This window comes from Xiphophorus couchianus, chromosome 23, assembly GCF_001444195.1.
Source record: "Xiphophorus couchianus chromosome 23, X_couchianus-1.0, whole genome shotgun sequence".
Classification (NCBI taxonomy): domain Eukaryota; kingdom Metazoa; phylum Chordata; class Actinopteri; order Cyprinodontiformes; family Poeciliidae; genus Xiphophorus; species Xiphophorus couchianus.
The window spans coordinates 25,391,179-25,407,558 of record NC_040250.1 but is presented as its reverse complement, the minus strand read 5'-3'; the positions used below and the strand labels follow the sequence as shown (position 1 = coordinate 25,407,558).

Genomic DNA, 16,380 nt, shown 5'->3' with positions numbered 1-16,380 from the left:
ACACTTGTTGAATTCAACAACTGCTGGTTACCTAACCCTTGCTAACCCAAACCCTTCCAACTGTTAGGTAATCAAAACACAGACCAGTCGTTAAAATATTTCTAAATATCTAGTTTTATCAGATAAACAAAACATTTTCCCCTATTATAAGTCATAATAGAGGGAAAATGTCTTGTTCCACTGGCAGATGACGTCACGTATAGCTAGAACCTTTTCATCAACATTGAGAAAGTCTTTTTGACTTAAACCAAGCTCCTATTTCTTGCTGAAAAGTCAGTTGATTAAGTTTCGTCTCATTTCCAAGTGTGCGGAAATGTTTACACTACAAAACTGGACCGAAATTTCTTGGTAAGAGTTTCTGTTTTTGTGGGGAGTGGATATTAAAACCCCACAGGCGTGCGTGGATCAGGACGCGTTTCCGTCTCATTTCGGAATAAATTGGACCAACAGTGCATACTGTGCACACGTGTTGAGACGAATCCATGAACCACACACACACACACACACACATGTTTCCGCGGCTATCTTTGCGTGGACTTTCCATTGACTTCCATTCATTTCTACAGCGTACAGCTTACCCTTACCTTTACCCTATCCATTACATACCTGACACTAACCAAAACTCAATTCACACCTTAGTCCTAAATCTGACCCCTGACCCAAAAACAGCGTTTCCCCTTGTGGGGACCAGGCTTTAGTCTCCACAAAGAGCAGTGTGTCCCCACAATGTAGTATACGGCAGAAAGATGGTCCCCACAAGGTATTAGAAACAAACGCGCACACACACGTACAGTAGTTTCACCCCTGACCTCTGTGTCTTCAGCTCTGACGGGGTAGCAAAGGCCTCGCTATGAGTGAAAGTTACTGCCGCATGTCTTTGTAGTTCTAAAGCTAAAGACCCCTCCGCCCGTCTCCTTCCTCTGCTCCACGTTTTGAGTGACTGACAGAAGGGCAGGCAGAAGCTGTACCTCACACGTTAGCTACATTCGGCTACAGCAGGACGAGAGAGAGAGAGAGAGAGAAGGAGGGAGTTTACGCAGCGTTAGATTTGGCTTCAGTGACAGGAGCATGTTTGGGCATCAGATGAAGCTATTTTTAGGAACAAACTGTCAATGCATCTGAAACGGCACGCCAGCAGCCGTGATCAGAGGAGACATGCCTCGCGCTCGGGATGTCAGGAATTGTTTTGTGCTTTCAGAAGCGAGCATTTTAGCTGTAGCTTAGCATTCGCGAGATTAGAAAGAAAAGAAGTGGAATGCAGCAGAGCTCCGTAACGATCCGTACGCTAGCGAGAGAATCAGTCTCGCGTTCAGCTCAAGTAAGCAGAAGGCCGAGATCTGCAAATCATTTCAGTTTTTTTTTGTTTGTTTGGTTTTTTTTTAGCTTGAAGGTAGAACAAACTCAAAATACCCGCAGCTGGTGTTGTTTTAAATTAGTGCTGACTGAATTGGCTGTGTTTGCCAGCGTTTACTGCCGAGCCGCATCACACGCGTAGCTGTAAAAACACTTCAGTTGAGGTTTGGACAGGGCCGGTCGACTTTGCTACATTTCAGGGCCTGGTACTCGTGGCGGGATTGCGGCTGTTAAGCATTACAAAAAAGATTCCTGCAAAATCTAGTTTTTTATTATACGGGAAACTCAACACGTTAACGCGTAAAGATGCGAACTAAAATGAAGGCACTAGCGTAGCCGGATGTCTGGGAAGAAAATACAGTTTTATCCGTTTCGACCTTTCATCGCTATGAAATGATCATTTAGGAAAATACTCTGACCACAGTGAAGATTTGATATAACTGTATTTGTGTTTGCGTGTGCACATGGGAAAACGGAGATTTACAGTCCCACGCATTACAACCTGCGACTTAGGCGTAACTTCCTGAAGGACTGGTGTGGACGTGTCCCCACCAACTCTGGCATGACGGGGACACGTCCCCACCAATATTTCCTGCACCTTTTTTTCTTTATGTGCCTTCATCTATGTATGCACGTTGTACTCAAAGCATTAACAGACAGGTGGTGCTTTTTAAAATTCCCATGTAAAACGTAAACGGCAAGTCCGCTCAGCGATCTAGTGGATTGGACATCAGGTGACTTGCTGTTGCTTTGCATCGAGTCAGGAATATTGGTGGTCGGGGAAACGACACAATCAAGTAAATAATCTGAGAAGGGGACCCAAAGTTTTGATATTGTCAACACTACGACAGCAAGATATGGTGCAAAGGGATCACATTTCAGTAAAAAGCTTTAATTAAAATAAAGAAAGTGGAGAGAGAGTCGGTTAGCTATGCTAGCTTAACTTTTATCACCTTAACATGCACTCTTGCTGTGCAGTTCGGAGTATTTCGGTTCAATTAACACAAAATAAGGCGACCCACATAGATTTTCTGACAGATCATCAGAAGTGCAGGTGTTTAAATTAGCTTATCAACCACCGCGAGTGTTAAGGCGATCACTTCCTAGTGATTGCAAAATGGAAATTCAAAAACATAAATCTGCAACAGACAGAATGTTCTGTTTGGTGTTTGTATGTCCTTTTTTGTGTTAATTCCTGATGCACTTGAACTAATCTTTTACTAATCTAAAGCTGACAGACAGAAAAAAATAATACAGTCACCCGTTTTTCTACATTTTTCCCAAATTACATCATTTGATCGTAGGACGTGTTGATATTCAGAGCAATCATCAAATAGGATGAAATATTTCATAAAGCAAATAGAAACCAAAGTTTGTTACATTTTAAATCATGGCTCCTATTAAGTAAAATTAAATTATGGACCATAATAAAGAGAAATTTGCTTTGTTCTCTCTTGTTTCTAGAACTGACAGAAACCAAACTACAACTATGTGATAATTCTTCATAAAAATATTACTGAATTGTGAAACTGTTTTCCACTGTAGGGAAACATTCAGCAAATACAGGCTGAGTCCATAAACTAGAATATGAATGAAAAGTTCCTTTGTCAGCAGATCCATCACCAAGTGAAAGACATTATATAGATTAATTAGATTACGTATGTCTTAATATATTTATATTTCATAGTATGTTTAATTACTCCTAAAAGATCATTTTCAAAATGTATTATTAATCTGACAAGCCTGATCAGGACGTAAATCCTAATTTATTCAATAAGACTGTCTGGCATTCACATGTAGGTTTTGGCCTTATTCTTAGCACTGATAAAAGAAAAGACCTTCCAGTAAGAGGAGCCCCCTGCTGCTCCTCTTCCTCCCCACCAATTTACAACACAAAGTTATACCCTTGGCCTGCGACAAATATTGCGCCCAAATATCCACATACTTGATTTGACAAGATTCCCAATCGAGATACTTTTATGCTTTAGTAACTTTCTATTCTAACATGCTATTTAAAGGTACATCAACCCATATGTCTGTTCACATAAATGAACCTACTGGCGCCATGTTTTATTCCCAACAGGAAGTCGTGGCTGTTTTCAACATATTCATGTGTATGGGTTTTTGAAGCCATCTGATTGGCTGGCAGATTTAAGCTTTGCGCTACACTGCCCCCTATGGGTGTGGCACGTTTAAAACAACACTCAGGGGCAGATTTGTGTGAGTTCATGTGGACGAAAACTTTTCTGAATCTGACCTTGTGTACATTTTTTTTTAAAGATGTGGCTGACTATATTAATTTTTATCCATTTTATGTGAGGATAATGAGGTCCTCCTCATTCTAAACTACTACCTCTCTCTGTTGCGTCATTATATCTTTTGCTAGCAAATCAACAACTGTTGAACAAAGCTTTCAACTGTTAGGTAATGGAAACGTGGACCACTTGTCAAAATGTGAATTTATTTTTCTATCAGATGAATTGGAACGTGCTCCCGAAAAACTCCAGAAGAACCAGTGCAGGTGCCAATGATGTTTGTAAATTAAAAATTAAATAATAAAACTTTCCCAATTTAATTGATTATAGAGTGTGTGATAAAGTAATATTTTCTTATAATTTTCAAAAGTATGAAGTATTAATTTAGCATTATCACATTTTTTTTATATTACGTTTATTAGGTATTTTTGAACATTTATACAAAAAGAGAAAAGGAAAGAACAATAACAGGACAAAACTTATACAGCACTGATACAGAAAACAAAACCGGAGGCGTGTACATAAATTACAGCAATCGTATGAGAAACGTAACCAATTTATACATAAACATCATTCGGATTCACATGACTGGTTTTTTAATTTTGAAATTTTGAAGTATTCAAGAATACGTTCCCATCTTTTTTAAAAGCAAAGAATTTCCCATTCATACAGTATCTCAATCTTTCTAATACAACAACTTCAGAAAGTAAGTTTTTCCACAGCTGGATCGAAGGGGCATCACAACCAACCCATTTAAGCATTATCGATTTTCTGGCCAACATCAATAGGAATTGCACAATCTCTTTGTGAGTATCCAGGTGACTGGGTATGAACCCAAGGAGACACAGGACTGGACTAGGGAGAAGTGTTTGTCCTATAGCGGAGCTGATTTCTCGACATACTCCTCGCCAGAATGCCTCTATAATTTTACACTCCCATAAACAGTGAATTCTAGTCCCTGTGATTACTTTACATGTGGGACAATTTGGAGAACTTCCTGGTGTGTACTTGCATATATATATATATATATATATATATATATATATATATATATATATATATATATGGAGAAATATATACATTATGTAAAATATTATAAATATTGCATTTCTTCATAACGGTTACATACTGACATTCTGGAAGGCAGAGTCAAAATGTCTTCCCATGCTTCTGAATCAATTGTACTTTTCAGAGTTATGTTCCAGGTTGATCTTAAATTCTCCATATTATCTTTCCGTAGGGCTTGCAATTCAGCATAGAATCTTGACACAAATCTCCCACGTTTATGACAATCAAGAATAGTTTTTTCAAGTAAATAATAATCCCCTGGGAGCTCAAGTGAGTCCATTTTTGCTGTAACGTAATGCCGTACTTGAAGATATTTATAAAAGTCCCTGGAGACAATGTCATATCGTGTTCTTAAGTCCTCAAATGTTGTGAATTTTCCATTATTCCATAGATCATGTATCCTGGTATTATCACATTTTTTATTATTTCCAATCCAGTTCTTTTAAAGATTTTTTTATTTAAATATTTCTTTCTTTCCTCATTTTTTTCATTTTCTGTTTTTAATTTGTTTTGCCGTCACTTTTATAAATCACACAGTATCATCTCTTTGCAATTTTTTCCTTTGTCCATTTATTTACATATTTCTTTTTTCTTTTCCTCATATTTCCTTTCTTTCCTCTGACTCTCCGCAGGAGGCAAAGTGACAAAGGAGGAAGGAGACGGTAAAGGAGCCCGGTCAGGTGCAGAGTCACCTTCCCTCCTATTGGTCAACTTGAGGAGGAGTTGGGAAAGCTCTCCTATTTATTTTTCATATGCAGTGTTTGTCCGATGAATTAATTACTTTATCAAGCCATTTATTTATTTGGATTTTTAGTGCCTATCTTGGCAGGACCAGTCCTCCATAGGAACAAAGGAAGCACTAAAAACTGGCTAATTTATTGGAGAGACAATTATTCTGGAAAGAAATGAAGCAGAGACGGAGGGAGAAGACAGGGAGTAGGCACTGAAAGGATGAAAACCCAAAACGTCGGGGGAAGAGGCAACAAATTAGAGCGATGGAAATAGTTTAGATCGTCTCTGACTTCAGCTCAGCACAGACAGACGTCATGGACGCAACTGAGGATTTTATTTCAACAAAACGTTGTTGCAACAGAGAGAGACGCCGCTGAGAAGGACAAGAACAAGGGAAAGGATTAGAGCTAATAGTTAAGACGATATAAAAAAACAGCAATTAATGTTTTTCTCAAGTAATGTGAGAATGTGACAAGATAGTTAATAATAGTAGCAGTAACTCCATTTCATCCTGACAAGTTTTCCATGCTGATAAATATGTTGGACCTTCAACTCCTTTAACTGTGGATGTACCCTGCATGTGATCAGGATGCAGAGATCCTCAAACTGTTTTACAGTTATAGGTTTGGGCATTTGTCGTGTCATTTATCGCAAAAAAAAAAAAAAGTCCTATCAAGATGAGACATTTTGATTTATCGTTGTCATGGCGGATATCAGTTACTAACGGTAAATAAGAAGTTAGTAAAAGTTAGATCTCAAATGTGATTCTTGCCATCTTCTTCACTTTTGGCTCCACAAGATCGTCGATAAATATCAGTAAATAAAAAAATAAATAAAAGTTAAATGCAGATACTGTGCATCTCGGTGATATAAATCACACGTTTTGAAATGAGTGGCATCGTAAGAAGCCTATTTTTTATGTTTTTCGAGAACAATATTTGTGCTTGTGCAGTCACAGTCACACAGTTATCTAAAAAAAACAGTCAGCAATAAATTGTTTTTTAAGTTACAATATTTATCGGCGTCACAAGATATCGTGATAAAATTCCATATCGCCCAAACCCTACGATATTTCTTAGTTGTAGCGTAATCCATGTTTTTTTTAGGAAATTCCATTGAATCCACACAGATAAAACGACAATGTGGAAATGTGGCAGAAGAGTGAAAGATTAAAAGAAGAATGCTGATTAATGAAATGGACTAACTTCGCCTGACCATAAACGTCTTTGTTTAGGTTAAATGTTTAAATCGGTTAAAAAGTCCACTTTCCAACCTCTTTGGGGCTACACCAGGACACACCGGCCGAGCACAAACGGTGCTAAAAAGTTGTCTGTAAAAAGCCTGTTTGGACAGATATAAACAAGCTATTCGACTTTTATCAGAGCCAAGAAGCTCAACTGTAATCTAATTAGCACATTGTTCCAGTTACAGTACAACAGAGTTCAACAAACTCCACATGTTTCCGTTTGTGATGGTAGGACAGAAAAGGCTTTCTCTGGCATTTCTCCCCAAAAAGTGGACATTAAGTTGTCGTCGTGGAGATTTGGTGGACCCAAGACGCCAGTTCTCTTACAATGACCTTTGGACATTTTTACCAGCCTTTACATCCTGCTAATTTTGCCAGGGGGTTGAAGTGAAGCACAGGTCCTGTTCAAACCGGTGGTCAAATCCCAAAGGGGTTAAAGTGAGTTTTAACACCCTCACTTTTCATGCAGCTTTGCTCAAAATCTGCAAGACTTGCACATACATCTTCGTGAACAAACACATAGTTTGTAGCGTTGAGCTTTTCTACCTCACTAAATTTACGTCTCCTACACAGGCTCCTACGTATGGAACACCAAGAAGGCCAAAACGTATGCAGAGTACGTAACAGAACCACATCACGAGCGAACGATAGACAGATCGCTCTCATCCAATCCCCAGTCACAACCAACAAGTAAAAATATTCCAGGAAGTGACAGAAATTACAAAACAAAACTGGGGAGCTTAAGAAAAACACATTTGAATTCTGATCCCTGATCATGCGTAGTCAAAGTGGCAGTATCATGTAAAATTGTTCATCTCTCGTGGCAACCATTCAGCTGTGCAGAACGCCTGGGTGGACCGGGCGCCACCTCCGTGGACAAAGCTCCTCCTCAGAGCTTCACAGAGCTGCCCTCCTCCACTCAGCTCCTTCAGACTAGCCAGCAGGGATTAGCAAACACCTGGTGGAACTGCACATCTGCTAGAGTCACTACCCAAGCTACTTCTGGTGAAACGACGTTAAAGGGTTAACAGAGGAGTGATGTTTTGATGACTTCCTAAAAGCGGATGTTTCAGGAAGAGCAGGAGCTTCTTAAAGAGACAGAGACTAAATTACAAAGTAAAATTGACTTTGTACAGCAGTGTACCGCATTTTTAGCCACTTAATTGTGCTGCAAAATGCCACTATGTGCCTGAAAAACACATAACTCTGCCCCTTTAAGTATTCATGACTGCTTTGTGCCGTTCAGGGAGCATTGCTGTATTTTTTTGGAGCTACTGTATGATGTGATCCCCAGCCACAACCCCTTTCCAATCCACTCACATCCCCTGCACTTTTGAAAACCTAAAAGTGCGGCTAAAAGCATCATCTCATATACACGTGTGCATACAGCGATGACAATTAAGAAGCTCCGAAAAGCTCTGATCAACTTTAAAAGTAAAGCGAAACTTAAAAGCAATAACCTTTATTTTTAACTGAGGTGTTATTGTTTACGCCTGTGTGATTTCATTTACCATCTAGCAACCTAAAAGCACTTTAATATGGAAGGTAAAATAAAAATAAAAAACCTAAGTTGCAACGATGCCACTTGTTGCCATCCTGCAGGGTGATAAAGTCACTAACTCACTCTGCGTCCGCTGTAGCTGCTTCTTCATGTGAGTGTGTGTGTGTGTGTGTGTGTGTGTGTGTGTGTGTGTGTGCGTGTGTGGGTGTGTGTGTGTGTGTGTGTGTGTGTTACTCCTGTGGTGAAAAACATGCATTATTCACAAAGCCAAGCTGCAGGGACTCTCTCTCTCACACACACACACACACACACACACGGGGCAAAAAAAAAAGAAAAGAAAAGAGAAAAAAGAGGCAAAGCTGAAGCTAACATCTGCTGAGTAGAGCTCCTCTCCTGAACTCCTGCCTCCTTTACGGAAATATATTTAGACTGACGACAACAGCGGCTGTCAAAACGGATTAAAGGCTTGATAATTTTAGCAGGTCGCCGATGTAAAAATAGATCGAGGAGCTGTCATTTCAAACACTCGCTGAATCCTTTGTTTAGACATCCCGAGTGAGCTTTTCTGGAGGTATTGCTGCCTCCAGACAGCAGCCGTGTTTATTCTGCATGCTACATATAGAGAACATAAAGCTTTTTTTATTATTTATTTTTGTCTTGTTTAACTGCGTGGTGTCAGCTGTTTTCATCCCAACCTTGCTTTTAACAAACACGCCTTTTCATTTGGAGCTAATTAGCTGATCCCCATACGTGGGGGGGGGGGGAAGAGAAATTTGAGAAGAATTGAGTTTATTCCCCACAAAATCTCTTGTTTTAACGTAAACTTCTACTACACTATTACATACTGTACTGGGAGTTTCTTATACATATTTAATCATGAGACATTATGTACAACAGCTTCTGTGATGTAAAGGGTAATAAACAAAGGCACGTTTGTGTCATATTTACACGCAGAAGCTGTCGACAAGTTGCCTCCACCGACATGCTGCCGTCGCAACGAGCTCTGGAGGATTTGCACCATTTTAGCACCAAATCCGACAGCAGCCGCTCCAACGAAAGGGCAGCCGTGTAAAAGTTGCAGGAGGAGGCTTAAGGCGTCCGTCTCGTGATTCTGGCACACTTGGTCCGACTCTGTGACACGCGGCATCTCCGCCAGACACGGAACCGAAACTGGAATCTACAACTTTTTGCTCGGCGCGTCCCGTCGCTCATTTCTCATTCGCGATTCGGACCCAAAAAAAAAAAAAGAAAAAAAAATCTGGAGTTTGTGGAGGTTTCGGGTGTTCAGTTTCTCTGCCCCCCTCCCCCCGCCCCCCCACTTCCTCCTCCCCCCTGACAAGCTTGTGCGGACCAGACGCCAGGCATCCACAGATCGCCTTACATCACCGTGGCACCTGAAGGTGCACGGCAGGTATAAAGGGGGTGTTTGTGTTGAGGTTGAGGTTGAGGAGAAGCGAGTGGGTGGTGGTGGTGTGTGTATGTCGGGTGGGGAGTTAAACTTACCGCAGTCCTCGCACAGCACTCTCTCCACATTCTTCTTCAGTTCCGGCTCGCTGGCGTCCACGGGGGCGTAGGACGCCTTGAACACTAGCGGCTCGGCGGTCGGGTCCATGAAAAAGATGTACCTGTGGTCCTTCTCCACCGTGGTGCAGGGCGTCTCGGAGCCGAAGTCCCCGACGGTCACGAGCTGCTCCCTCTCGAGGCCGCCGCTGTTGACGGGCCACACATCCAGCACTCTGACATTCACGCTGTAGGGCTCGCTGGCGGAGACGTTCTCCGGGGAGGAGCGCACCTCGCCCTCGATGACCACGGCCGATCGGTACGCCTGGTCCTGGAGGGAGTTGAGACTCGGGGCGTAGCAGGCGAAAGAGACCCCGATGACCAGCATGGAGAGATGCACCGGATCCAGCCTCATGCCGTCAGCCTGTGCTGTGCTGCAGTGCTGCTGGGCGGCGGAGCGAGCTGGAGGAGAGAGACGGCGGCGGCGGCGGCGGCAGCGGCTGCAGCGGCAGCGAACGGGCTCCGGCAGGGCAGGCGGGGCAGAGCGGCAGACGTCGTGGAAGTGTCCATGCCATCTGGGTCTGGCTCTGCTTTCCCCATACGGCTGCTGCTTGGCGTCGGATGGGGGCTGATGATACGGCGAGCCTAGGAACCGGAAACGGCCCGCTTCTGCATGCTCAAAAATGTGATTGCTGCATTCTCCTTCACCGACCACCCTCCCCTTCTTATCTCTCCCGGTTTCCCCCCTCCCCCTTCCTGAAAGGCAAAACAAGACTCGTAAATTAGCCGCCTCTATAAGATCCAGGACTTGAAACCTCTCTCCCTCTTTCTCTCTCTCTTTCTCTCTTTCTCCCTCTGCCTCTCTCTTCAGCTAATAGGCTAGCATCGCATGGGTGGGCGCGTTGCCTCTCTTGCGCGTACAGGGGGAATCACAGGGAATGATGCGCACTCCACGCACACGCGCCTAAAAATAAAAATAATGAATAAATACGAAAAAATAAATCCTGTAGTCCCGCGTCTTTTCGCTCTTCAAGAGTTCCACTGGTCCAAAAAGAAGCTAAAAGAAAAAATAAATGAAAATAAGTTAAAAAAAAAAAAAAGAAAGAAAGAAACGAGAAGAGGTGGGGATGGGAGGGGGGAGGGGGGGGGGGGGGGGGCAGACGGACAGGATGAGCAGCAGTTATCCGGTGCAACAGTAGCGCGCGCCCTCCATCCGCGTCCCCTGCGCCCCGCATCAAACGCGAGCGGCTGACGTGAGCAAACATCACCTGCCCTGTCGCCGGCGTCGGCCCGCCACGTCCTGCGCAAACAGCCTGACAACCCGGGGCGAAACGCCCTCCGCCGGCGTGCGACCGTGCCACCCCCCCCCCCCCCCCTCCCAGTTGTGGGTCTCAGGGTACACGGGGTGGGCGCGCAACAGACGCGCACACACACACTCACACGCGCTGCGGATGGTTGTAAGGATGACTAACGCTGCGAAACTCTCTCAATGGATCCCCCCCGATGTGTGCAGAGGGGCTTCAGGACTTCATCTTTACGTTCCCGTCAGAAACACTCAGCCCCCCCATCTCTCTCTCTCTCTCTCTGTCCTCACCGCTACAAGATGAGCACGCCCCGAAATACGCGAGTCACTGCAATTCACTCCTGCAACAGCTGCCACTGTCTGCGGCCGTGAACGTTTCCGCTCCTCACGTGCTGCTAATTTTAAAAAAAATCCCCGCTTTTCCACCCAATCAGTTGGAGACACAAGGCTTAATAAGTTCTGTATCCAGAAATAGGCTGGGAAAGTTGAGTGGAGGGAAAAAAGTTTGGCTAAAAAGGAAGTGTGCAGGTATGGGTGAAAGCAGCATCACTAATGGTGTCAACACAAGTCTTTGTCTATATTCTGCTAATGTAAAAAAAAATAATAATATAAATAAAAATAAAATAAACTAGAAAACACAATTTTGTAATCACTGTGTTTCCGTTAAATAGGAAATTCAATTAAAATCTCAATCTTGTTCAGGCAATAAGTCATATAGTCATATGTTGTTAATAGATACATGAGATATATCCATATTTCATCATCTATCAGCCAATCAGAGCAGACGTCGGCATCTTATTCAGGCGAGGGCCCGACAAGCCCCGCCTACTTGGGAGCGACTTCATCTTCCCCCCCACCGCCAGCAGTGACGTCAGGCTGTCGATCACGTGATTCATGAGATGCGGAAAAAGTGTTTCCGTTGCAAGTTTTGCGAAATACATCTATTTCGGTATGACCAAAACAACCCCATGTCATCCGGCGCATTTTTGAGTAAATGTACTTTCGTTTTAAATAAGACTTTTCCGGGAAAATGAATGCTGGATTTTCCTAAACTGTAAAACCGTCGTCACCCAAAATCAACATGAACAAATGCTGGACATGTTCCGTGTCCTCAGTGTGTGTTTAAGCCGCAGGAGTTTCACTATTTCAACTGAAACCAATAAACTTTTGATTGACATTCTGATGTGATGCGTCGCTGTTGTAGATCAGCGGTTCTCAAATGTCATGTTCGAAGGTCCAAATCTGATTTCTTGATAAAGTTCAAAACCGTGGAAGAACCTTTTTTTTTTTTTAATTTAGAACGCGGAACATTTGTTATAAGCTAAGGTAGGAGGTTGTTCTTTTGCGAAAGTAAGAAATTTTTATTTTTTTTTGTAAGATAAAATCTCTTCTGATATGAACCCAAAATTACAATACATCTCATGGTCTAAAAATAATATTGCGATTATCTTCCACCCATGTCAATCACCAATTAAGTCAGCTTTGTTTCTTTTGGACGCCTTCTGATATTTCCTCACTTCCAAACATAAACTCACATAAATGTGTGATTCATTTCTAAAGAACAATCGGACTCGGCATTTGTTTCTTCACATAAAATAAAAAAATCCAATTCATGCACGTCTGACTGTATTGACCCTCTTTGGCACCCGTATGTGCTAGGACAACGCTAGCTCTCCTCCCTTTCCGTTTGCTGATATTTCACTGTTAGCGTCGCTAGGGTTACGGTAAAGGTTACCAAATGGGAAATTCAAATTGTTAGTTTAGGGACAGAGACTCTTGGATTGTCTGTTTTGAAAAATAATATTAAAAAAAGAATTAAATGTAGATGGTGGGTAAACGGGAGCTAACGTGCTTCCAGTAGAAGCTAATTAAAGCTCAACCGAAAATGAATGCGTTAGCTTAGCAAGAGCATTACTGTCCATGGTAAGTCACTAGCAAGAGATTAGGCCTCGTTTGAAAAGAGAGGAAAAAGCAGCGGTGGTACTATATAGCATATTTAAAAATATTAATTACAATATTAGCGCAATTTTCTGTCCTTTGATCGATGAAACTTTGACGATACTCACAGACTAAAGTTAACTAAAGGACACAAAGTGTTCAATACTTAAATTACACTTATTAATCATCATTTTTTTGTGCAAACGCTAGCTTTACTTGTTTGTACTGTTCGTCTCAATAAAATGCTGCATTGTTCCTGTTTTACACATATATCTGGAAATAAGCTCAGCCACGTCAAACGCGGCTGGAGCAAATTGATCAAATGTGAACTCGCCACAAAACCACATTATTTTACAGAAATATCCCGAGGAAAGAAAGAGGATGATAAAGATTTCATTAGGCATGCAAAACCGTCATCAGAAGAAACAAAACAAAACAGACCCTGTCCAATCAGACTCTCGGAAAAGTTTGGGGGTTTTTTACCAATGTGAAAATGATAGTTTCCAGGATTGTCAAAACTCTAATGAGAAAAGAAGCAAACTGCTAATCAAAGCTAATTAGCTTACATATAAAGTTATAGAGGAGGTGATCCTGTTGAGACAAACGCTGTGACTTTAGAGAGGCAACTGTTGCAGCCCATCAATCTGTGAAGGGCTGCAATGGCATTTCACAACGATTTGAAGTCCGTCATAATATATTATTATGTTTTATTGCTTCATGGCCAGGTCATTGTTGAAAATGAGAATTTATTCTCAATCAACTTACGTGGTAAACTTACAGTTAAAGAATAATAATGATAAATAATAATAATAATAAAGTAGCATCTTCATCTGTTTGGTGATCATTGTGGCTTGTTTTGCATCCACAAAACTTGGTTATAAACTCACCACGAGGTCCAAAATATAGAAATAGATAATATAGGTTTCTTTAAAAAAAAAAATAATCTGAAAACATGTGAGTACATAGACACTGTAAGATCACAAAAACTTGAAATATTCAACTAACTGGGAAAAAAAACCTACCAAAACATATGAACAAGTTCATTGATAAAACTTGCATAAAAATAAATAAATCAAGGTTCAAAAAGGTAGCAAATGCGCATGTCAAATTAAAGTACAACCGACACTAAAAAAAAAAAAAGGTTTGGTTTATTTAACAAAAATAAATCCGTTTCCAACACAAAATCTATTTATTAATGTTGGCAAGCGGGAACTGCGCTGTTCCTAAGAATGACACAGCTAGAAGAAGAAGAAAAAAATGTGAGTGAAATAATTCATGATGTTCCGCAGCTCATCAGGTCCCCCCGCCCCGCGGACTCCCACACGGACTCATTCACAAATCCCCCCTTCATCCCGCTCTTCATCCGCCTCCACTGGGACTGTGCGGGTTCACTGTCCGTGGTGCTGACCGCCCCGAACGGCTGTCCTTGGTGCTGAAACACCCGTCCGATAACCACCAGGTGAGGCTTTGTCCGGGCTCTGCCTTTTATCGGATTTCAGAATGAGAACGAGGACAAAGAAGATTTCAGACACCAAAACACGAGGGCAGCACATGTGACGAACCCCTCCGATCTCGTTAAGGCCAAACTTTTACTGCGACGTTTCAGCTGGATTCTGACCAAAGCTGACTTTACTCCGCGGTACGTGGCTTTATTTAAAGCTAAAACGTCTGCTGAGTGTTGCGAAAGCAGCGTGTGTTTCTTGAACGCAGCACAGATTCCTGCTACTTTCTTTTTCTTTTTTCTTTTTCCCCTGCCCTTCTGTCGTCTCGCGATAGAGCAGCGGAGCGGCTTGACGGGCAGTCGAGGTTGCAGCAGGCAGAGGGAGACGGTGGAAGGTAACGCAGGGAGGCAGCATCATGGCGGACAGAGACAGTGGCAGTGACCACGGAGGGCCCATCGCAGGCCCCGGCTCGCTGCCCCCGGGCGCGATGGGCGCCATGTCTCGGCTGCAGCACGACACCGAGGAGCTCGCCTCCAAGCGCGTCGACATCCAGAACAAGCGCTTCTACCTTGACGTGAAGCAGAATGTGAAAGGCCGCTTCCTAAAGATAGCCGAGGTCGGCGCTGGGGGGAACAAGAGCCGCCTCACGCTCTCCATGTCCGTGGCCGTGGAGTTCCGCGACTACCTCGGGGACTTTATCGAACATTACGCCCAGCTGGGCCCGACGAACCCGGACATGGTGCAGGATGAGCCGCGGCGGGCGCTGAAAAGCGAATTCCTGGTGCGGGAGAATCGGAAATATTACATGGATCTGAAAGAGAACCAGAGGGGGCGGTTCCTGAGGATCCGGCAGACCGTTAATCGGGGCCCCGGATTGGGAAGTGCGCAAGGCCAGACCATCGCTCTGCCGGCGCAGGGTCTCATCGAGTTCCGCGACGCTCTGGCCAAACTCATCGACGACTACGGCGTGGACGAGGAGCCGGCGGAGCTCCCGGAGGGCACCTCGCTCACGGTCGACAACAAGCGCTTCTTCTTCGACGTGGGCTCCAACAAGTACGGCGTGTTCATGCGGGTGAGCGAGGTGAAGCCCACGTACCGGAACTCCATCACGGTGCCCTGCAAAGTGTGGTCCAAATTCGGCAACACCTTCTGTAAATACGCGGAGGAGATGCGGAAGATCCAGGAGCGGAGTAGAGAGAAGCGGGCCTCCGAACTGCTACCTGAGGGCCCGCACGGCGCGGACGACGGCGACGACGACTGACTGGGGATCTTAAAGAGGAGCCGAGGTGAACCAAGCAAAGTCGAAATCTGAACTGTGTGAGAGAAAGATAGAGGGGGGTGGGGGGAGAACACACACCAGACTTTTAACTGTAAAATAGATCGAGATTTTCCAAGGGAATCACCCCACACACACAACCTCCACAGACATGGCAGCACCTCTGCTGCCTCCTCGCTCATTTTACTGGATGTCACCCCACTTACCACCCATGTAACAGTAAGCCGCTGCTATCAAGGACCGAACTGTAAGATATGAAACTGTTTCCTACTTGACTTAAACGACAATGAACAGAGTGTTTATAGTCTATCTCTATCGATGACAGATTTTGCACACGTTAAAGCTATTTCGAAAATGTTTTCAACCTGCGATATATATATATATATATATATATATATATATATATATATATATATATATATATATATATATATATATATATACTAAGATTTAATCAAAGTTTAAAAAAAGAAAAGAAAAAACCACAGAGGTCTATTATATGAATCGACAGTCTTCATGTTGAATTAATATTTGACATCAGCACAAAGAGGATATAATGTACAATGGATTTTATGAAACCAAAATCAGAAACCAGAAGATGTAAAGTTTACTTGTGTGAAGAAAAAAAAAACAAAACAAAAAAGGTTCGCAGAATAAATATATATATATATATAAAAGCACTCTTATTGAATAAGAAGCACTACAGGCTTGTAAACACCTGTCAGCATGTGTGTAGGCTCATGCTTTGTAAAGAAGTTGGTGGAGT

General features: G+C 42.9%; 2 protein-coding genes across 4 annotated transcripts in view; one reads left to right on the top strand and one right to left on the bottom strand.

Annotated features, from left to right (window-relative positions):
- Positions 1–10,769, bottom strand: part of LOC114139377 (pro-neuregulin-2, membrane-bound isoform-like) — a 71,667-nt gene extending 60,898 nt beyond the window's left edge. For 2 of the 3 annotated variants that reach the window (XM_028009303.1, XM_028009304.1), the window contains exon 1: positions 9,659–10,769. In XM_028009303.1, the coding sequence (XP_027865104.1) occupies positions 9,659–10,070 (412 nt within the window). In that variant the 5' untranslated portion in view covers positions 10,071–10,769. Of the gene's footprint in view, positions 1–9,103; positions 9,376–9,658 lie in introns of those variants that run through there. The other variant, XM_028009305.1, reaches the window with a different exon arrangement.
- Positions 10,770–14,057: 3,288 nt separating this feature from the next.
- purab (purine-rich element binding protein Ab) lies at positions 14,058–15,910 on the top strand. Its single transcript, XM_028009306.1, has one exon. The coding sequence runs from the start codon at positions 14,754–14,756 to the stop codon at positions 15,597–15,599; it is 846 nt and encodes a 281-aa protein (XP_027865107.1). The 5' UTR covers positions 14,058–14,753; the 3' UTR covers positions 15,600–15,910.
- The last annotated feature ends 470 nt before the right edge of the window (positions 15,911–16,380 follow it).

Bases quoted from the DNA above. Each gene is read 5' to 3' on its own strand.
- purab (XM_028009306.1), top strand. From the start codon at position 14,754: ATGGCGGACAGAGACAGTGGCAGTGACCACGGAGGGCCCATCGCAGGC.